The sequence below is a fragment of the Archocentrus centrarchus genome, chromosome 2 (assembly GCF_007364275.1).
Source record: "Archocentrus centrarchus isolate MPI-CPG fArcCen1 chromosome 2, fArcCen1, whole genome shotgun sequence".
NCBI classification, from domain to species: domain Eukaryota; kingdom Metazoa; phylum Chordata; class Actinopteri; order Cichliformes; family Cichlidae; genus Archocentrus; species Archocentrus centrarchus.
Genome location: NC_044347.1, coordinates 15,224,689 through 15,247,146, shown reverse-complemented (window position 1 = coordinate 15,247,146; position 22,458 = coordinate 15,224,689). Strand labels below are relative to the sequence as shown.

The window sequence follows — 22,458 nt, the reverse complement described above, 5'->3', positions numbered from 1 at the left end:
AGTAATTTTGGTAGGTCGTCCGCTCCTGGGAAGGTTCACCACTGTTCCAAGTTTTCTCCATTTGTGGATAACAGCTCTCACTGTGGTTCACTGGAGTTCCAAAGCCTTAGAAATGACTTTGTAACCCTTTACAGACTGATAGATGACAGGGACTTTGTTTCTCAGCTGTTTCTTTAGATCATGACATGATGTGTTTCTTTTTTAGATCTTTAAGCCTGCTTCAGACGGCTTCTATTTAAGTGAGTTCATGATTCAACAGGTCTGGCAGTAATCAGGCCTGGGCGTGGATAGTGGAATTTAACTCAGGTTTCCAAAAAATGTGATTAATCACAGTTAATTCATGATTTGACAAGGGGGGCAATTACTTTTTCACACAGGGCCTGGTAGATTTGCATAGCTCCCCCAATAAATCATTTGTATTTACTCGGGTTATCTTTATTTGATATTAAAATTTGCTTGATGATCTGACACATTACAAATACAAAAAAAAGAAAAAATCAGGAAGAGAGCAAATAGTTTTTCACAGCACTGTAAATATTAAGTTGATTGTCCCAACACAATGATGGATCATACGTTTAAGGTTGTTAAGTGAAGTTACTAAGGTCCTCTTGTCAATCCTCATGCTGAACATTTTGATCATTGTCACTTTGGTGTTTATCCTATTCTTTCACTCTAAATGAATAGGATAAATTATAATTTGTGAAATTAACATCATTGCATCAGTTAGGATCATGTTGCGATCAAGGACATGAAACTACAAAGAGGAACCAAAAACTCACCTGATAAGTGTTTACTGAATAAGAGTCATTTTCTTTGACATTTGACACAAATCAGCCTGCAGACTGATTTTATTCAGTGACATTATTTGCCAAATACATAGGACAACTCTGTATATGTAAACATTAATTTTATCTTGGCAAAAAATAAAGATAACTTAACAATGAATAGCAGCACACACATTAACAGGACTGTAGATGGGGTTTTTTTTGTATATCTCCCAAGCTAATCTTCACTAAGGTGCCTCTTTCAACAAGAAGAAAGTGTTTTTTGCTGTATTTTTCAAGTGAGCCCATAAATGTCCACTGAGAAGCCCAGAGCCAGGCACACACACGACCTATATCTACTATCTAGCCTGCGCATCATTTATCTTACAGCGGCAGAATCAGGATAGATTGGTTCAATTAGACTGGCCTTTAATGTAATCTGTTTAATCCATTTCTATCATCAAAGCCAATACCTACCGCTCTCCTCTGAGAGTCGGATTAGCTGTGCGAGTGCATCTCAGAGCCAGCATCTCAGCTATAAAAACGCAGCCTCTGAGTCAACCGGATCGCCTCGATACTTGCGATATTTGTTTTCTTTACAAGTGGCTGTTAAGAAAACAGAGTGTCTCAGTGAAGTTTTAATGGGTGAAGATTTAAGATCCTCATATCCTACCAGAGATTGGAAGCGCTGTTTGGCACAATGCCCGGTGGCCCAGTAAAAAGACAAGGGAAGACTCGGCTTCCATTTTATTCTCTTCATGAACTGCAGCTGATTTCGTGTCTTTAATGGGGAAAATAGTGGCCTATAGAATTGCCCCAAATATTCATTAAATCTTTGAAAGTTTGTATGTAAAGTAACTGAACCTCAAAAGCAACTGTAGTTCCAAACTAATCTTCTACTAAACACCTTTTAAACTTAGCTAGATACAAACTGTAATATATAATGTAAACACTATATAAACTTAAATATTGCTCCTTTATAAATGGACGCATGATTTTGCTCTTTCTATTTGAGTAAATGTGCTTCGGAATGATTATGCATTATACAGTTAAGCTAACCTAGCTCACTGTGCTAAGACAACCAAATTAAGTGTTTTGTTAAAAGAATGGCTCACAAAGTTTATATTTAGGTTACCTTGTCAAAGGCAATCTAAATTAAAAGTTGTAAGGTAATATTTCACAGAATATATCGGGTATGAATTGTGTTCATGCTACTCGAGCTAAATGGGAAACGCCCCAACAGGCTAACGATACTTTTATCTGGCTAATCTGTGCAATTTCAGTTAAGTTGTTCATTTTCATCGAAATTTTGGTAGAAATTTTTCAAGTTTAAGATTTGACAAAATATGAATTTAAGTTTAAATTTGGGGGGTTTTATTAGTTTTTCAATTTACAAATGATTTGGACTATTTTATTACAGATCATAAGGATAAAATACATTTTAGAATCTACTAATAAACCAATAAATTTAAATAATAAATCTAAGATAAATAAAGGATGCAACAAACAACACGACTACCAAATAATGTAATTATGGTAGAGGAAACTGAAAAGTTCCACTTTGGAATAATTAGACAAAAATAAAAAGGTATAAAAAGAGAGCGCCCACTGTGAAACAGATTGAATAGCTGATTGCTTACATTTTGAAACTGACCTCATGGTTGTGTACAACAAAATAAGAAACACATTTTAACAAGTTAATTATTGTAAAAGTGGAACAAAGAAAGTGCATCTTCTCATCCACCTCTGCCTCAGCTTCACCTCTCTCTTCCGCCGCCCACGCTGCTCTGCCTCAGTCTGAGCCCTCCTCAGCTCCGCTCCTCAGGCCTGAAACCCATCTAATTCGGCAGCTCTGCTCCAGATTTCTCTCTTTATTTGCTTGGATTAGTGCACCACACTCAGGACTCTCTGCTCAGTTCAGCTATGGTTTTCCAGCTGCTCTACACAGCCAGCAACCTGCCCAGTCACACACTCTGCCCCACTTTGCCCCGGCTCAGTATTCCATCTGCAATCTGTTCAGCCCTACGGTGAATATTCATCTTTTTCCTAACGGCAGTACCTTCAATGTAAATCATATCCAGCTTGCTTGTGTTTGAGTACTTTTACAAGATCCCAAAATAAAAATCTGTCCCATGGGTGTGTGTCCTCCATCATTGTGGTTGTTTCTGAGTGCATGGCCTTAAATGAAAAAACTTTTGTGGGATCCTGCAAAAGCACTTTTTTTTTTCTCCAATGTCTCTCGAGGGGTTTCGTATAAAGGAGTCATAATATGAGCAAAATATAAGTTTAAATAGCATACCCTTGTAAATACAGACATCACTTTTCTCTATACATGTGCCATGTTTCAGAATGACTTGAAATGACAGCGTTAAGCTAAACTGATTATGCTAACCAACTAGCCTTGTAGTTTTGCTCAAAAAGAGGTCACAAAGCTTAAATTCGAGATGTTTATTTTGTGAAATCTGATGTAAGTCATAAGTTAACAGCTTACAGAATTTACTGGTCACAAACCAGTTTATATTTACGCTGCTGAAACTGAATGAGAAACAAGCTAGCAGGCTAACAGGCGGTACATTTATCTCAATGCAATGTATTTGTCAGACAGGAGAATTGGAGACAATTCATTTTGAGATAAGTGCTGTTTTTCTGGTGCACTCTTTCTTAGTCTGGTTAAATGTAAATCTTCATTTATTAATGCTTAGGCTAAAGTAAATATGTGAAATCTAACTGAAAAACAAATGTAAATGGCTGCAGAGCTGCCGTCTTAGAGACCGTCACTATTTTCATTTGAAGGTTTCCGTGATACTTCCTCTATAATAGTGTGCTGAAGGAATCAGGGGTCTGTGAAAATGCCTCAAAAGCCATGACAAAAATTTCCCACCCTCAGAAATTGCAGGGCTTTCAGTGCGGCTACAAGACTGTTTTCTAAATTCATGGATTTCATCCAACAGCCGCAGTCTGCTTCTACCTGCTGAGATTTCCACAGGGAAGTGGGATTTTATACTCAATCCCCATCTATCCATTCCCCTACCCTGCATGTTCCTGTACTCACACTGTCTGAAGAAAGAGGAAATCAGTGTGTGTGTGTGTGTGTGTGTGTGTGTGTGTGGGGGGGGGGGGGGGGGGGGGGGGGGGGGTGCACATGCATCTATTTCTGCTTGGAATGTATTTTTCTGATTTATACTGTACATACTCGTGAGCCTTTATCTCTTTCTCCATAATTCATGACTTTTTAGTACATACAAATTTAGAAATCCTACACTGTATTTAGTGGGTGAAATTACGATTTATTTTTTTCTTTCACCTGCCTTCACAGAAAAGCCATGTTTAAATAAAGTATCTGTAATAAATTCTCCTCCTGCTGTGGATTACCTGTGTGATTGCTTTTCAGCAGAAATTCCCCATTCAGCATTAGCAACACTGCGTGTCACAGTCGATGGAAGCGCTCCCATAGCTCTTTTTTTTTTACTGTGTTGGGACTGCCTGCAGATATTAAAGCAATATGTGAGGCTGTTTGTCTGACTCCACTGGCTTTGTGTTTTAATGACTCCTGTGTGTTTGTGTGTAAGGACACTGTAATAAGACATGGTGATAAAGACTTGGTGCTGCATTGGTTTGAGTAGAAACATGTCCATGGATGGCAGCTTTGTCCTCTAAAGTATGTTTGCCGAGGTTCAGGCGCACGTGTGCACACAGCAGCAAACAGTGTGAATTGAATGCAGCTGACAGGTTTGATCAGAGCTGATTGATTTGGCGACACAAGGCAGGGCTGCACGTAGCCGTATGGTAAGGTTAAGGGCTGGACACCTTAACAGAACCTCCTCCTCCTTCTCCTTCTTCACTCCTTCCCCCACCACCTCTTTTAACACAATCCTTATTGCAAACCATATCTGACAATAGATATTGAACAGGGAAGCAGGAAGGATCAATGCTTGTTGATTGGTCAGAAAACACAGGGTCAGGGCTGTTTGAAGGGCTTCCAGCCTAAATCATTCCAGAATGTTCCTGGAAAATCGTGAGGTTTAACAGATGATATTAAGTTAATCTGCAAGAACAGATCAAATTTAGGCTTCTTCAGTATGAAATATATATGATATATATATATATATATATGACAGCATATTGACTTTCAATGTACAGATGTACTATGTGAGAATAAATAAGGGGATAATTTCATACAGATATTAATTGATGAAGAACGATTTCTTTCTTTTTTTTTATTTTCAAGCATCCAATTTTCAGCAACCTCCTCTTCTGACATCACATCTATGTGAGCCTTTACTGCCATCTGCTGACGGTTGCATAAAAGTGCAGGGGTATAAATGCACACCATTGAATTAAGTATAATTTATATTCTTAACTAAACCTGCAGCACATGTGCCATGTTTGAATCTAGTCCTAAATTAAAAAAAAAAAATTCTGTGTGTGTACAATTAATTTTTATTTCTGACTGTTAATGTGTCTTGTTTCTACATTGTGACCTTATTGCGTTCTAAGTAAGAAGTGTCGTCTCCATCATCTTGTGCAGGTGACATGCTTGAACAACTCATAAAGCGTACCTGCTGAAAGAATGATGTAGAAAATGATGTAAGCGCTGCATGGACAAAAGTCCAGGTGCAGTATATTACTCCTAGTTTAATTGCATGCAATAACACGTGGGCGACAGCTCAACCTGGTGGTTAAATAAAGACAAGCTCGGAGTGCTGAGTCATAGTATTCGGCCACATACGCAGTTTGCATGCACACTTTGCTGCAGCAACATGGCCGTACGGCTCTTTGAGGGTAAAGATCATGCAACAGCTTACCTGCACTACAGGGTAGCACCCCAGGAACTCATCAGCACAGTTATGAACTTTATGGAGAAAAAGGTATGTGTTTATGATAATGTATTTTATACCATTTGAAGAAATCCTGTGACTCTATCTTGCATTTAGCCATTTTTATTGTGTTATATGAACCTTCAGGCAGCATTCCTCAGTGTTAATTGTACCCTAAAAATGCTGTTGCTGTTTGAAACAACATTCCTCTTAGACACCAAAACCATTCAACCTTGCACTGGATGTGGGCTGCGGATCAGGGCAAGGGACCAAACTTCTGGCTCCATACTTTACCAAAGTGGTCGGAACTGATATTAGCCCCGCCCAGATTGAGATGGCGCAAGTCAATAACAACCCTCCAAATGTCTCATACAGGTGAGGGGGAAGGAAATAAATAAATAGGTTAAACTGGAAACATTTCCATCTGTATTAATCGCCGTTTCCTTATCCCCACTCTGATCACCTCAACAACAGACAGTCTCCAGCAGAAGAACTGCCATTTGCAGCCGGAGAGGTGGACCTTTTGAGTGCCATGACGGCAGCCCACTGGTTCGATCACCAACGGTTCCTCAAGGAGGCTGATAGGGTGCTGAAGCCTGGAGGCTGCCTGGCCCTCCTTAGCTATAGCATGGACATGGAGCTGGAGTACGGGGACGTCTCCAGCATCCTCAATGATATCTGCAAAGAGGTTCATCCCAAATCTGAAAATCTAATGTGTAGACTTAAAAAAGCTCTCAGGTTTGAAGCTTGCGGGTTTCTTTTTTCCACTAGTTTTACGCTGCCCTGCTTCCATTCCGAGATCCCTACATAGGAAAATCCTCTGCAAAGATCTACCTAGACATGTATAACTCCTGCACCTACCCAGACAAAGAGTGGTGAGTGCTGAGATGCTTCACCATAAGTCGACTTCAATTATATTTACCAAAACATACATATGAGTGTGAATGTCTCCAGGAACGAGTGTCTGTGGATAAAAAAGACCGTACCACTGAGTCATTACATTGGCATGGTGGAGACCTTCTCCAGCTACCAGAAACTGAAACAAGAGGACCCCGCTGAGGCTGAACGCCTCTCGAACCACATCAGGAACAAGTAAGATATTAAACTCCATGGGTCTAATCATTAACGCCCAGCCTTGAACTCTCACCTCCCTTCTCCTGGCACTGAATCTTGGCCTCCTAATCTCCCCCAGCTTAATTCATTTATGATGATCAAACCCGCTGGAATTCGAATTTGAATAGTCGGACAGTCTTGGGCATTAATCAGAAAAGCCAAACATTGCTTGAATAAGCTTAACTGTTGAAGGCTTTTACTGCTTTGATAATATAGCCACCATTAATTCTCCAACCAGTGACAGGACAGAATAGCTCAGCAAGCAGAATATATGGAGGAGAATTGCTGAGCCATAATTTTTACATGGTTATATATATATATATATTTAAAAAAAAAAACATGACATTGTATTTAATTACTGTTAAAATTAGGAAGATTTAAACACAGTTTTGCTGTCTGTCTCTTGAAAAAGTTTCACCTGCATATTTGCCTTATTTAATCAAGGACACAGGCTCTGGCGGTTGCAGTTAATTTATTACTTATGTAATCTTCTAAATCATAATAGACCATTCTCTCTCTTGGCCTTTTGTCCTAGGTTGATGTCTGCCATGCATGTGTCCTCGCCTGAGACAGAAGTCACGATGTTTGTGCACTATTTCTACTGGCTGGCATGTAAACCTTGATCACTCGGAACAGCTGAATCCTGTTCAGGATTGTCTTCCAAGCTTTTTGGATTGTGGCCCCTTAAAGCAAACCTTTGTCTTATCATAGCTCTTTGTCATTGGTACAGGCAAAGAAAAAAGTCCCAAAAAGCTGTTCTCAGCTATACTGTGTGAGTCCTTTTGTGGTTCACAATCCCCACAGGGACACACTTGAAACATGCAGTCAGATCTGAAAACATGTTTGTCTTAAATCAGAATTTTCTTTTAATATAAATGGGAAACTTCTGTGAAATGAAGCATATTAACTGGCTCACAGGGCATATTACAGTGAACACTAGATGGAGCCATTTCATTCAATGATGTCTAACTCAAGTCCATTAAAAGCCTTGTGTACAGTCTCAAGCTTAACTCAAATCTTAATTTTCACAAATACTAGAGATAAACTGCAATAAAAACAAACCTATCACATACATTTGTCTATGTGAAGCCTCTGTACTCTGTAAAATATGGAAAAGCAGACACTGTAAAGAACAGATCTAAAAAACACTGTCAGTGATGTTTGTGGAGACATTAAATATGAACTAATATCACAATTTCCTAGCACAAATTTATATATATATATATATATATATATATATATATATATATATATATATATATATATATATATATATATATATATATATATATATATATATATATATATATATATCGGGTCCTCTACCAGAGGCCTGGGAGCTTGAAGGTCCTGCACAGTGTCTTAGCTGTTCCCAGGACTGCACTGTTCTGGACAGAGATCTCGGATATCGTTCTAGGAATCTACTGGAGCCACTCTCCCAGTTTGAGGGTCACTGCTCCGAGTCTTCCGATTACCGCAGGGACCGCTGTTACCCTCACCTTCCACATCCTTTCCAGCTCCTCTCTGAGCCCTTGGTGTTTATCGAGCTTCTCGTGTTCCTTCTTCTTGATGTTGCTGTCACTTGGTATTGCAGCGTCTATCACTACAATCTTCTTCCTTTGTTTGTCCACCACTACAATGTCCGGTTGGTTAGCCATCACAAGTTTATCTGTCTGTATCTAGAAGTCCCACAGGATCTTAGCTCTGTTGTTCTCAACCACCCTTGGGGGCACATCCCATTTTGACCTCGGGACTTCCAGGTCATACTCGGCACAGATGTTCCTGTATACTATGCCGGCCACTTGGTTATGGTGTTCCATGTATGCCCTGCCTGCTAGCATCTTGCACCCTGCTGTTATGTACTGGATTGTCTCAGGGGCATCTTTGCACAGCCTGCACCTGGGGTCTTGCCTGGTGTGATATAGACCCCAGTCTCTATCGATCTTGTGCTTAGAGCTTGTTCTTGTGCTGCCATGATTAATGCCTCTGTCCTATCTTTCAGTCCAGCTTTGTCCAGCCACTGATTGGATTTTTCAATATCAGCCACTTCTTCTATCTGCCAGTGATACATGCCATTGCATGGGCCTGTCCCTCCATGATGGTTCCAATTCCTGCCCCTCTTCTTTCTCTCATTTCTTCTGCCTGGGGTATTCACTAAGAGCACATGATCAGCTGTGGCCATCTTCCTGATGTATTCATGGATCTTCGTTGTTTCATCTAGGACAGTGGTTCTGACACTCACTAGTCCTTGGCCTCCTTCCTTCCACTCAGCGTACAGTCTCAGGGTGCTGGATTTGGGGTGAAACCCTCCATGCATGGTAACCCGCTTTCTTGTCTTGATGTCAGTGGCTTCTATCTCCTTCTTTGGCCAGCTTATTATCCCAGCAGGGTATCTGATGACTGGCAGGGCGTAGATGCTGATTGCCTGGAACTTGTTCTTCCCATTCAGCTAACTCCTCAGGACTTGCCTTACTCCCTGCAGTAATTTGGCGGCTGCACCTTTCCTTGTGGCCTCTTCATAGTTCCAGTTTGCCTGTGGGATTCCAAGGTACTTGTAGTGCACTGGTAATACAATCCCCTCGGTTCTGACTACCTTCCCTCTCTTTGTTACCATCTGACTACACTTTTCCAGTTCAAATGACATTCCAATGTCACTGCTGTAGATCCTAGTGGTGTGGATCAGTGAATTGATATCTCGTTCACTCCTGACATACAGCTTGATGTCACCCATGTAGAAGAGGTGCCTGAAGGTTGCTCCATTCCATAGTCAGTATCTGTATCAAGTCTTGTTAATGATCTGGCTGAACAGTAATGGGGACAGAACATCTCCTTGGTAAATCCCACACTTGAATGTGATACATTCAGATACACTCTTATTCTTAGATATACTAGTAAAGACTTTCAGTTCTCTAACACTGTATTGACTGGAGTCCTCTTTTGATTAAGCGTGGGCACTGGTAGACCGGACACCGGTGGACACTTCTTGTTGCCTCTCCAGTGCACCAGTTGCTACTTTTATTTGCACCAAAGCAGGTGTAATGGATTCATAATGGTTTATGCTTCTTAACTGAACTGACTGACATCCCTGAACTTTAAGTGACTTTGTGTTACAATGCAAAGTGTCCCCTTGATTGAGCAGTGTAAATAAAATGGCAGGGAAAATAAATAATAAAGGGGAATTTATATTTGCTTATACTGATTTATTTGATGACTCATTTATTTATTTTGGCAGTCGGGTTCCTCCATACAATTTTCTCTCTTCTTCCTTCTTTTTTTCTAATTCCTTCTATTCTTTTCATCTCATCTTTTCTTCACCCTTCTCCACATGGCTCCTATCAAATCAACATCGTCTCTCCTCCTGTCTATGCATTTACACGTTGTATAGTGCCATGAGATTATGTATACTAATTAACCTAAATGTGCTCGAAAATCCTGTGAATCTCAAAAGATGTTATTGTTCATATATTTTCATAGTTGTTAACTTATCTACTAGAAGTGACTGCCATACATATTTTGTACCAAATAGAGCATTTATTTCTATTGTCATCTTTCACAACATGCCAATTGTTTCACTGCAACTTCCAAAGAGTAATATTCACTTTTTATTCACGCTTTATACTAAAAAAAAAGTCTTCTAGAACATTCTCTGGGTCCAAATCCAGCACCCTAAGTGACCCTATAGCACTCCCTCTGTGCGTTTGCTCCTCCACACCACTAGGGCAGTCATAAGCAGGGTGATTAGTACTGGCACTGCGATGAATGGTGCAAGGATGCTAATCGGTGGGTCATGCAGGAGTCGACCAGTCAGAGCGCAGTCATGGAAGTAAATCCGGTGAATCTCCATGAAGAAATGGTCAACTATCTGATTCGGCCAGAAGCAGTCCATCCTCAAGGCCACCTGGTACGTGCAGTTTGTGAGTCCCTCATAGATCCTGCAGAGGATGACAACCACAGGCAAATCTTCATGCTAAATACACTGGATCCAGTTTAGTATGTGAAATTAAAGGAAAGGAATCAGTGTTACTAAAATTGGTCCTCTCAAAAATGTTAAGAGAAACATTTTAAAGCAATGAAGTTGAGAATCCAAATTTGCTTCAAGAGCGTAAATGGTGTTTCAGAAATTTAGATTGAAATCTTGTGACGTCTTTTAAATGTCCTTTCAGAGTGGGAACGGAGCTGGGTATTCCTGTTGGTAGGGTGGAAAAAAGGCAAAGGAGTGTCTAGAATTACCAGTGGGCTTAACACTGCTAAATATAACTGCTAAGTAGTGGAGAGCAGGAGAAATGGAGATGCATACCAATAGAGTAGAGCCCTCATACAGCATTGCACCATCCCAGGAGGGATTCTGTTCCAGATGGCCACTGCGCTCAGCTGTATTTCTGAAAACCAGTGATCAGAGTGATCAGAAAATCCAACCGTCTGAGGTCTAACCCGAAACCTAGTCCTAATGGAAGTTAAAGTAAGAGTAAACTAACTTTTTTGGAAAAAAAATTTGATGTGTTATTTTTTTTGTTCTGTCATTTCCATGGGTTTGGAGAACAATTAATAGAAAACAAAAATGACATATTCGGATACCGTAGGGTTAAATTTGGGGGTCATCACCAATGACAACTTAGACAGTGGCCATCCTGAGTAGGTTAAAAGGGCCCCAGGTCATCTACTAATCTATAAAGCCTGTCAGAAATATCTGTAGACAATATTTAGCACCACATAAGCCTTTGTCTACACGTGATTTGATAAATGATTTTAATTGGAGCAAAGTAAATATGTGCATGTCACCACAGCCACTGTTTAGTTTTTTCATTTCTGTTATATTTTAAATACAATTTGGTGCCAGTTATGTGTAACCTTGTGTTTTAGTCCAGTTTCTTAAAATGTCAAAATGCAAAATTTTAGGCTTCGTAACTGTAGTCCATAAACCAGTGGCTGACAACTATCTTTTTATATACAGTATATAACTGTAGTAGGGTTAGGGTCATACCTGTACCACAATAAGCAATGCTACATTTCATGTCTTTGAATTCATACTTTTTTTGTCAGTGTGACTACATGGCCTGCATGCACAAATATGACATATTTTTTAAATATTTCTACTCGTCTCTGTATTCATTATTGTCCTGTGAGCCTCAACAGTTGCGTCAAACATTGTTGCTAGGAGTTTTGTGACGCAACTGCAAACCCCTCCAAGTGTCTGTGCAAATTCTTTATGAGTTACAACTGTGCATACATACGCGTGGACACACACACAAAGAGTACCACCCCCAGTTATGTGCTGGACCAAGGGAAGACTATGAACCAGGTGGGAAATCACACAGCTTTGACAGCAGCTTCTCTTCTGGGCCTCATGGCTCCTTTCATCCTCCTGTCTGACTCATTCCCCCGACTGCAAGTGTTTGGAAACGAAGCCACCAAGTACTGAGACAATATTATGGCTAACGAATACAGTAAAGCTTTCCCTTGGTGTTGGTGTATGTGAGAGTAGGTAGATAACTGGACACATAAACAAGTTTTATGCTTCTAATAAGCTCAAAAAACAGTCTTTCAGTGCACCTGTTAAGATATTAATATGATATAAATGAGGCCTTAAAGTTGACATATTAAAGTAGGTGTGCCCAAACTCGGCCCGCGGGCCACTCAGGCCCCGCTCCCTACTTCCGGTCCGCGAATTGATCTCAAAAATAACATAAAATTTGGCCCTTCAAGTTACTTTTTTGACATTTCGCCTTCCCCTCCAATTAGGAGGGTTAAGCAAAATGTCAAAAAAGTAACTTAAAGGTCCAAATTTTATGTTATTTTTGACATCAATTTGCGGACCACAAGGGGACGTGGCTGGAAGCGGCCTGTGGGCCACAAGTTTGGGCACCCCTTGTGCCTGTGGCCCTATAATACTGACTCAGTATTATAGTCAGAGTGTGAATCAAGCCACAATCGCATCAGCTGCTTCTTTCATTTCTTTCTTTTTCAGGTCTGATGTTTACATAGCCACTTAACACTGACCTGTGAATCCTTCAAGCATAAAAAAACACCTAACTCAGGGGATGAACTAGTGTTCTGACATAAGAGGCAACTTAGCAAAGAACCCATTTTAAATTATATCTTCAGGCACTTTAAGAAAAACGAGTAAATGGTTTGACGGCATAAAATAGTATCTTTGCACTAACAAGAGCTATTAGCCAACAATGTGGTGTATCTCAGCATGGTGTGCAGTGTGTCCTTAAATCATTTGAGGAACCTGGACCAGTGGAGGACAAAAAAGAAGTGTCGAGCTTAAAAAGCTATCTAAAGCAGATTAATATCTGGAAGTCATGTCCTTAAGAAACAGGAAAGAAATCCAGCAGAGACCTGACACAGGACCTGAGAGATGCATCTGGACCTTCAGATGATCCAGCTACTGTTCACTGAAGCCTCATCAGAAATGGTCTCAGTGGACGGATGGCTGTCAAGAAGCCATTCTTAAGGATGGGAAACAGTGAGAACAGGCTGAGGTATGCCACATTACAGAAGAACTGGACAGAAAATCATCTTGTCAAAATTGATGGAATTATGAATGCAGAAACGTACCATCAGATTTTGATCCACCACACAATACCATTTGGAAAGAGTCTGATTGCTAATGGCTTTATTTTTCAGCATGACAATGATCCCAAACACACTGCCAATGCAGTAAAAGCATCCCTGGAAAGAAAAACGCACAGTGGAACACTATCAGTCATGGATCGGCCTCCCCAGAGCCCGAACCTCAACATCATTGAAGCAGTGTGGGATCATGTTGACGGAGAACAGAACAAAAGGCAGAAACATCCAAAGAAGAGCTTTGAATGTCCTTCAAAAAATCTGGAGAACTTTTCCTGAAGACTACTTAAAGAATCACAAGAAAGCTGCCTCAGAGAGTTCAGGCTGTGCTGAAGAATAAAGGCGGTCACACCAAATCAGAATCAGAAGAATTTATTGTCTTTATATGTCAAACATACAACGAAATTATGTTCCAGAACACCCATCCAAGAAAAGACAAACAAATCAGACAAACACGGGAGATAAGGTGCTGCCGTTTTAAAAGAAGATGGAAATATAGCGAACACAATGGGGTAAGTGAGGAGAAAAAAAGCATCTCATACTTTGCCCCGTACCAGGACAATATATGAGGTTAAAAAAAAACTCTGCATAGCGTAGTGTAAGCACATATAGCATGGGAGCGCTAGGGTGGGGAGGGAAGGGAGCCAGCAGAGGCGAGTGGGTTCGGGTTACTGTGGAGCTGACCCAGCTCCCCCCTCAACTAACAGATTCTGATAAGAGGTTGAATGTTCATCAGCAGCTTGGTCTAGGGCAGGGGTCGGCAACCTGCAATCCGGAAAGAGCCATTTGAACCCGGTTTTCCACCGAAAACAAAACAGTGAGAGCCGCAAATACTAGCGGAAGCCGGTAGCGGCTACCGTGAGTGACGCATATATTGAGAAACTAAATTAAATAAATAAAATGATTTTATTTTAATATTTCAAGATCACAATAATGTTCCAATTTAAAACTACAACAAAAACCGAACTGACAAAAAAAAATGCACTTCAATTGGATACTTACAATTTACTTCCGCAAGCCACACAGAGCCGCGGATTAAGACTGAATGCAGCTCCGGAGCCGTGGGTTGCCGACCCCTGGTCTAGGGATATTAGTTCACACAGGTCAGAAGACGGGACAAGCGGGGGCGTAGAGCATCTGTTTACATAACATCCAGTAGAAAAATGAGATACCTGGCTATCCAAGGCCAGTCAAGGAGCCAAATTTCAGATACTACAATTGTTTTGGTACAGGCTGTCATAACTGATTAATTTGCTGACAGCCTTACAGTCTTTCTGGCACCTCTCAATGTCAAAAAATCCAATCATCTGAATTGTCTTGGTTCTTTCCTCGCTGCGCAGAAACGGACACTTCTCCAAGATCTAATCCCTTCCGATTCAGCTCTAGCATATACTGAGTCTGAGTTGAGTTTGTACTGCTCTGCATCCCCTCATAGACAGCCTTACCAAGGCCCTACGGCTGCCCAGACTTCACGAATTTCACGATAAGCCAGGTATCCCCAAGTCCAATCAGGAGAAATCCTGGTATCAATAAGCCAAATATATATGCCACGTCCTCAATCGACAGTACAGTCAGGCACGCCATCTTCCACTCTCCACAGGAATCCATAACGTAGCCAGCTGGTTATGTCAGTCGGACAAGAGGAAAGAGGGTTCTCCTTTTCCCAATCTCCTCGTGGTGAAAATTTGATCAATCAATAGCGTTGAGAGACCAGCTGACCAGATCCATAATTTTAATTTCCAGTTCGGAAGATGTGTGAAGAGAGGCTCTAAAGCAGCGAAGCAGGGTAGATAAGGAAGGGTTAGGGAGAGAAGAAAAATGCGTCCATCTCTGCTGAGAGCAAGAAAAAAAAAATTGACTTTCAAGCTGATTAGAATTGTACAAACTCTGTTTTTGTCTTATATGCTCTGTTTCCATGTATGATTGCACGTTTAAATAAATTCTTGCGCTTTGCACCTTTTTCATAGCAAAATATAAAGAAACGAGAGGAAGCTCAAGACTTTTGCCCAGTCTTGTATCTAACACTAACAATATAATGATTTATTGAGCTTAGCGTGAGTTCAGGAAGGTCAAGAGGTCAAGCCCTGCCTGAAAACCCAGCAGAAAAGCTGATTTGAAGGCCATCTGACAAAGCCTCATGTAAAGAGCACTATTTAAATTGCTTTAAACTTGTTATAGTTGCTCCTAAAACTGCAAGCCCCTTTGCAACACACATACTCTGCTGTATACCGGGTCTGGTAGTTGCCCTTGCTGCCACAGGTTGGAATACCAATCCTCTTTTCATTATAGTGGTCCTGACTCTATAAATGGCCAATTTTTTGACTTAGATGTAAAATTTTATGCCATAATTTCAGTGATTTTATGTTCTGCTCTGTGTTTCTTCCCCTTTACGTGTTCCAGTCAGTGAACTCACTCCATTGTGTCCGGCCAGCTGCACCATAAACCTCGGTTCAGTCTTCCCATGTCAAATTTGAACTTAGCCAAGCAGAGATCACTGATCATCCTCTCGTAGAATGCTCTGCTGCAGCCAGACACTGAAGGCAGGACTTGAGCTGCAGAGTAAAAACAAAAGTGAGACAAGAGTTTTTTAAAAAAGCTCTGTTGCAGCTTTGCAGCTTGCTTCGTTGTAAACCATTCAAAACCATTTTGCAAAGTGCTGCAGTGGTTATCTTCTGTTTAATTCTTTCATAATTACAAATATGTTTGTGCAACAAACAAGGTCATGTCCTGGCAATGGTTATTCCTGCTGGGCCATTTCTTCCCTATTAGGCTGTTACTTTCACTAAGAAAAGATTTTAATTTGCAGGCAAAGTCCCAATCCCATTTGTTTACTTCAGAGATGGGTGTAAACAGCCTCTGAACGTGGAGGCAGACCGCGGCCATCCCGCAGGACTCGAGACTGAATGTAGCACCACTGAGGAGTACAGTTGGAGAGGGAGGCTTAATCTGGTGTAAAACGCCTGTGTGGAAACAAACAGGTTGTTGTTACGATCGCAAAACACGGTGGATCTCCAGTCTGCTTGGGCCAGATAAGGGCCAACTGTGTGCCTATTATGTTTGCACTGTCCCTGCTGGCTCTCTCTACACTCAAAGGAAGACTGAACATGTTGACAGGGGGGGGGTTCATAAGAGATGCTACAAAAGGAGAATGTGAGAAACTGTTGTGGTAAAGCAAAATCTGAACATATGTGTGGTAATCTCCTGAAAAGGAAGTGAATACTAGCTTGTCTACCATCTACAGTCAGTGCATCACCAGTCTGTCTGATGGAAAACTCACAGTTGCCTCTCAACTTGGCTGTTAACCAGCTTTGTATTCAGATTACATTTTCCAGGAAAATCAAGGGAAACTCTGACAGATGCTCTTCTGCCTGAAGGTTTATGCTCTGTTGACTTCCTGCCTTCAAGTCTGTTAGGTGAGGAAACACACACGGGTCCAACAGGAGTCATAAATTCTGCCTGACTCTCTGCAACTCAATATTTATGGATTTTAAAAGCTGATTCTATATTACATGATGGATGCTGAAATCATTCCCACAAATATTAATGCTCCATGCTGACATGAACGCTTCATAGGGCACTCATCACTGGATGATATTTAGGCATTTTTCTTCTAATTTTGGGACTAATTCATCTCAAGGGCAACACTAAATTTCACCTAATGCAATTAAACAGCTCTGTCAAACTTTGTGGTCCAATTTATAAACACATGTTCAAGCTCTAATATACATAAACCATCTACTTTGGCAGTTGGTCCCAGAAATATTGACAGTAGGTGGCAATCACCTCATTCAGCTGTGGTCCTTCCAACTAAGATTTTGGCTTTGTTGATGTCAGAGGAAAATGGCCAGGCTGGTTGGAGCAGATAGGAAGGCAACAGTGCGTACCCTGAAGCAGATGGGCTACAGCTGCATAAGACCACACCGGGTGCCACTCCTTTCAGACAAGAACAGGAAACTGAGGCCACAGTTTGCGTGGGCTCACCAAAATTGGACAACAGAAGATTGGAAAAATGTTGCCTGATCTGATGAGTCTCGAGGTGGATCCATCCTGCCCTGTATCGATAGTTCAGGCTGGTGCTGGTGGTGTAATGGTGTGGAAGATATTTTCTTGGCACACTTTGGGCCCCTTAGTACCAATTGAGCATTGCTTAAACATCCCAGCATACCTGAGTATTGTCAGTATTGTTTAGTAATTCAAAATTCCCAGTTAACTCGTACTGCCAACCGGACATTCTCAGTTGCAGCTCCAAAACTCTGGAACCGTCTTCCTTTACAGATTAGGTCATCTGCCTCCCTAACTTTATTTAAATCCCACCTGAAAACAGATTTTTCTTAACAATAGCTTTTCCAGGTCCAGATTAATTTTAACTCACTGTCATTTTCTCCTATGTGTGTCTTATTATTCAAATTATTTTTCTTATCATCATCATTATTATTTCATATTAAACTTGTATTCATATCTTTTAATTACTAGATTGTTGTTTTGTTCTTAAATTGTTTTGTTTTACTTTTTTTTATTGGATATTTACTTGCCACGCAGCACTTTGGTCAGTATCTGTTGTGTTTAAATGTGCTATGTAAAAAAACGACTTGAGTTGACTTGACTCATTGCAAGTCAGTGTACCCATCTCCTGATGGCTGCTTCCAGGGGGATAACACACCATGTGACAAAGCTCACATCATCTAAATCATCTTTCTTGAACATGACAATGACTTCACTGCACTCAGATGGGCTCCACAGTCACCAGATCTCAATCCAGGAGAGCACCTTTGGGATGTGGTGGACTGAAAGATTCTCATCGTGGATGTGCAGTTGATAAATCTGCAGCAACTGTGTGATGCTGTCATGTCAACATGGACCAAAATCTCTGAGGAATGTTTCCAGCAACTTGTTGAATCTGTGCCAGGGAGAATTGTGAAGGCAAAAAGGAGGTCCAACCCAGTACTAACAAGGTATAATGAATGAAGTGTCTGGTGACTTTTGGTTCTAGGTCTGAAAAGTGAGGCCTGCATCGTTCTAATGGCCAGCAGGGCCATTCCATGTAAGTGTATGAGAAATCTCCCTACTTCACTCTTGATTCTTGAGCTCAGTATTTTTTTTTTCCTGGTGAGTTTTTTTTCTCAGTTGCTATTTCAAGTAAAACTCAACAAAAACACTGCGTTCCTTTTGTAAATTATCGTCCAAAAAGCAAAATGCAGATGGTCAAAATACTTTAGCGCAAGACTGATCAATGGCCCACTACACTGAGCTTTTATTTAATACAGTCTATATCAGCGATCCTCAAATGCAGGCCTCGAGGTCCGGTGTCCTGCAGGTTTTAGATGTGTCCCTGATCCAACACACCTGATTCAAATGGCTGAATTACCTCCTCAGTATGCAGTCAAGTTCTCCAGAGTCCTGCTAATGACTTCTATATTTGACTCAGGTGTGTTGGATCAGGGACACATCTAAAACCTGCAGGACACCGGACCTCGAGGCCTGCATTTGAGGATCCCTGGTCTATGTTGTGTTACGAAGGGTTGAAAAAGGTAGATGAAAACGGTCTTCTGAGGGTGCAATAAGGAATGTGAGGGCACATACTAGTGAATCACATGGTTGAGTTAATAATCTTAAATGGTATTTTTTTCAGATTTTAGATGGACAAAAATATAAAGCAGATGCAGCTTACTGGACCTTTAATGAATGGATCAAATCTACCCTTATAGACTAAACATTACCAAAAGATCCCAAGAAAACAAAATCCTAACCCATCTCATCCTTCTGTCAAATCATCCAAGCATTTTTAATCATTTCCAAATATGCAAACATTTAAAAGATCAGCTTTTTTTTTCAGAAAAAGCTAAACAAGGTTGAAGATTAAACTACTAACTGAGCATAGCCGAGTACCATAGACTTACCTGCCATCAGCAACACAAACCCTGCCTTCAGGAGCGAGGCGCTCTCCAGAGTCATGCTGAACACAAACTCCAAAAAAGTTTGACGCACTCCGCTCACTCCCTGGAGATCAGCGGCACAAGCCTCATTCTAACTTCCACAGCCAGAGCCACTGAGTCGGGAACAACACCGCGCTGCCACGTTAGAAACAAATTGACCGCAGTTCACGGTGCGCTGTCAACAAGAAGGCGGCAACTGATTGTGTGTATAAGCCCCCTTGACCTTCCTCAGTGGCAGCCTCCTTCCTCCCCCCCACCCCGTCACTGCAGCCCTAATCATAGAAGCGCTGCTTGTCATCTGAGCCCCTTGTCCGGCTGCTTACTGCGTGAAACTGCTCGCAGGGGACGAAACAAAGTCAGATTCCAAAATTAGTGCAGTCAAACGGCCACACTTTATAGCACACACACACACAAACACTAGTGTGTCGTATTAATGCCTCATCATTGTTGAACATTCCCATTATAACCATTTATCGTCTATAATTTGAAGGACGTTCTCTCTAACATACATGACTATCACAGCAGAGGCCAGCTGTGAGATAAGATGTCATTAGACTCGATATGAGTCTTAATTAAATGTCACATTTTCCCCATTTCTTATTTATTATTTGTAATGCATTAATCTGAATACGCAGAGACAACCCTGGCGGTGGACTCACACTGGGACCCATTTCACAGCAGCAGCAGCGCACAAAGACAGAATTCCCATTTTCATGTCACGCTCATATCAGTGCAAATCTCAAGCAGCTCGCACTGTCTATAATTGAATGTTTTATCTGAGGATTGTTGTACAGGAACAGATTGATTAGTATTCTCAGTGCTGCTCTGTATTGGGCTGCCACCCAGCGTGGCTGCCTGTGCCGCTGGGTGTGTGTGTGTGTGTGTGTGTGAGAGTAATCCCGTCGCTCGAATCAGTGTTTTCATGTGGCTGCCTTCACAGAGTTCAGACTGACAGGCTGAGAGCCGTATCTCCCTTACATTTGTGGGCATTTTTGAGGATTTAAGAAGCTTTCAGAAAACGATGATTTGCTTTAAAGGCAAACTTGCTGTTCATTTTGTGTGTTTTGTGTGCACGTCTGTATAAAACGATCATCAATTATGGCACGAAAGAACTTTCATTTCAATTCAGTTTTATTTATACATAAATCACAACAGTTGCCTCAAGGTGTTTTATATTGTAAGGTAAACCCAATAGTCAAAACGACCCCCTACGAGCAGCATTTGGCGACAGTGGGAAGGAAAAACTCCCTTTTAACAGGAAGAAACCTCCAGCAGATCCAGGCTCAGGGAGGGGCAGTCATCTGCTGTGATTGGTTGGGGCTGAGGGGAGGGAGACAGGACAAAAGACATGCTGTGGAAGAGAGCCAGAGATTATTAATAACTAAAGAGTAAAAAGAGGGGTGAATGAAAAGAAACACTCAGTGCATCATGGGAACCCCCCTCCCCCCCATCCCCCCAGCAGCCTAGGCCTATTGCACCATAACCTGTCAAATAAATCAAAAAGGAAAGTTTTAAGCCTAATCTTAAAAATAGGTGGGTTTCTGTCTCCTGCTCTACTGGGGTGATATGTCACTATAAGGTCTAACTACTTAAACCTTTAACTTTGGTTAAGGCACTGCATTAAAATGATTAAGATTATAAATGGCTGCAGGTGTGGGGGCGGGGCGTAAAAAGCCTTGAATTGAGCATTCCTGTCCTCAACATATTAGTTTTCTAAAACTAGGCATCATGAATCTGACTCAGAAACCGAGGACACTGCCTGCTTGTATAATTGCGATTTGCCAATCACAAGGTAGCTGTGTCTTAAAGTATACCGTGCTTTGTTGTTTATTTAACTGTAAATATGATCATATTTCAGAAAATGGTCATTATCCTTTATTGAAGAAGACTTGAAAAGTAGTGACTGAAATCCACCAGAAGAATGTTTACTTAGGTCGAAAAATAAGGGAGAAGTAGGATCATTTTCCCATAGGCCTCTATACAATTTGATATTTTACAACTGCATGAGTCGCCCCCTGCTGGTCATTAGAAAGACAACAGGTGTTTCCACATTTGCTTTAAAAAGATTGAGAGGTGTGGCCCAAAAGGGCACACTTTCTTCTAGATTTTAAGGGGCAGCACAACAAAAAAATTAAGTAACGTTGTAATTTTATTCTTAGATTTTAGCATTTTACTGTTTCTAAATTTATTTCAATAAAAATCATTTAGGCCCTGTGACAGACTCTGGTCTGTCTAGGGTGTATCCAAGCAACGACAGCTGGGACAGAGTTCAGCTCCCATGTGACCCTGAATTGGATGCGTGGCTAAATAAATGGACATCTTTCATTCTCTGTCTCTCTGTATGGCCACCACAGTGGTGTGGAGGTTAGCACTGTTGCCCAACACCAAGACGGTAACACACACACACACACACACACACACACACACACACACACACACACACACACACACACACACACACAGAGGGAAAGAGAGAGACGGAGAGACAGAAAGAAGGTGGGTCATATTAACCCCAAGACCCCACTAACCCCTGTCAAATCAACAAAGGCAGTGCCTTAGAGTGTACTCTTAGGGGCTGTACCCCTAAAAGTACAATAAAGTACTTTGTTTATTTTGTGGGTTTCAATATATAATCTATATATAAAACTTATGAGACTTTTCAAATGCCAACTGTTTTAGAGAATAATTATTCATAAAGCTTTGATGGAAAACAAACAAAATAACTCATATAATAATGTTTAACTTTGTTCTCTCTTCATATGGCCTTTTGGGATAAACATGACGCTTCCAAACGAGGCCCACGCGTTGTTTCATGTCCCTCGGCAGCTTTAGCTGCGTGGTACGCAGAGAAGGATCCGAAGCGAGCAGTTCCCCGTGACTTCCTCTAGAGAGCAGCAAAGGACACTAAATAAACCGCCCCTTGGGCACCGTGAGGATCCATCAAGAATGATTCCCGTCGTTTTCCAACCTTGGTGTCCGTAGTAATTCAGCACTAGATCCAGTTATGGCCGAGAATTCACTTTGCATGGATCACAAATCAATATCTTTTTTGTCCTCGTTTCATACTTCCGCGTCAGTCCACAAATAAAACCAGTGTGCAGAATATCTGTGTGTGTGGAGACCGGCTTGTAAAATGAGCGGCCCTGAAAACGGTACAGTGCTCCAGCCTTTGCCTTCACTGCAGCTCCTTTACACCAGCACCATCAAACTTTATAGGCTGTGGCCTGTACTGGTGGGTATTTGCAGAGGCTGACCCTG

The 22,458-nt window shown here is 41.2% G+C and overlaps 2 protein-coding genes across 2 annotated transcripts; one reads left to right on the top strand and one right to left on the bottom strand.

Moving 5' to 3' along the window:
* The first annotated feature begins 5,495 nt into the window (after positions 1–5,495).
* On the top strand, positions 5,496–7,757 carry LOC115797314 (putative methyltransferase DDB_G0268948). The gene is made up of 6 exons (XM_030753862.1): positions 5,496–5,632; positions 5,796–5,956; positions 6,056–6,269; positions 6,353–6,456; positions 6,536–6,673; positions 7,230–7,757. Exons 1-6 carry the CDS (start codon positions 5,525–5,527, stop codon positions 7,315–7,317), a joined length of 813 nt encoding a protein of 270 aa, XP_030609722.1. The 5' UTR covers positions 5,496–5,524; the 3' UTR covers positions 7,318–7,757.
* Positions 7,758–9,682: 1,925 nt separating this feature from the next.
* LOC115797234 (receptor activity-modifying protein 1-like) lies at positions 9,683–19,386 on the bottom strand. Its single transcript, XM_030753758.1, has 3 exons — positions 19,165–19,386; positions 15,681–15,819; positions 9,683–10,626 (listed from the first exon to the last, which is right to left on the bottom strand). The coding sequence occupies exons 1-3, from the start codon at positions 19,217–19,219 to the stop codon at positions 10,371–10,373; spliced, it is 450 nt and encodes a 149-aa protein (XP_030609618.1). The 5' UTR covers positions 19,220–19,386; the 3' UTR covers positions 9,683–10,370.
* Positions 19,387–22,458: the final 3,072 nt, after the last annotated feature.

Excerpts from the sequence above, each read along its gene's own strand:
- LOC115797314 (XM_030753862.1), top strand. The coding sequence starts at position 5,525 with ATGGCCGTACGGCTCTTTGAGGGTAAAGATCATGCAACAGCTTACCTG. Across the intron at positions 6,457-6,535 it reads ACCTACCCAGACAAAGAGTG|GAACGAGTGTCTGTGGATAA; the intron begins GTGAGTGCTGAG and ends GAATGTCTCCAG. Across the intron at positions 6,674-7,229 it reads TCGAACCACATCAGGAACAA|GTTGATGTCTGCCATGCATG; the intron begins GTAAGATATTAA and ends CTTTTGTCCTAG.
- LOC115797234 (XM_030753758.1), bottom strand. The coding sequence starts at position 19,219 with ATGACTCTGGAGAGCGCCTCGCTCCTGAAGGCAGGGTTTGTGTTGCTG. Across the intron at positions 15,820-19,164 it reads GTTTGTGTTGCTGATGGCAG|CTCAAGTCCTGCCTTCAGTG; the intron begins GTAAGTCTATGG and ends TTTACTCTGCAG. Across the intron at positions 10,627-15,680 it reads AGCTGGCCGGACACAATGGA|GATCTATGAGGGACTCACAA; the intron begins GTGAGTTCACTG and ends CATCCTCTGCAG.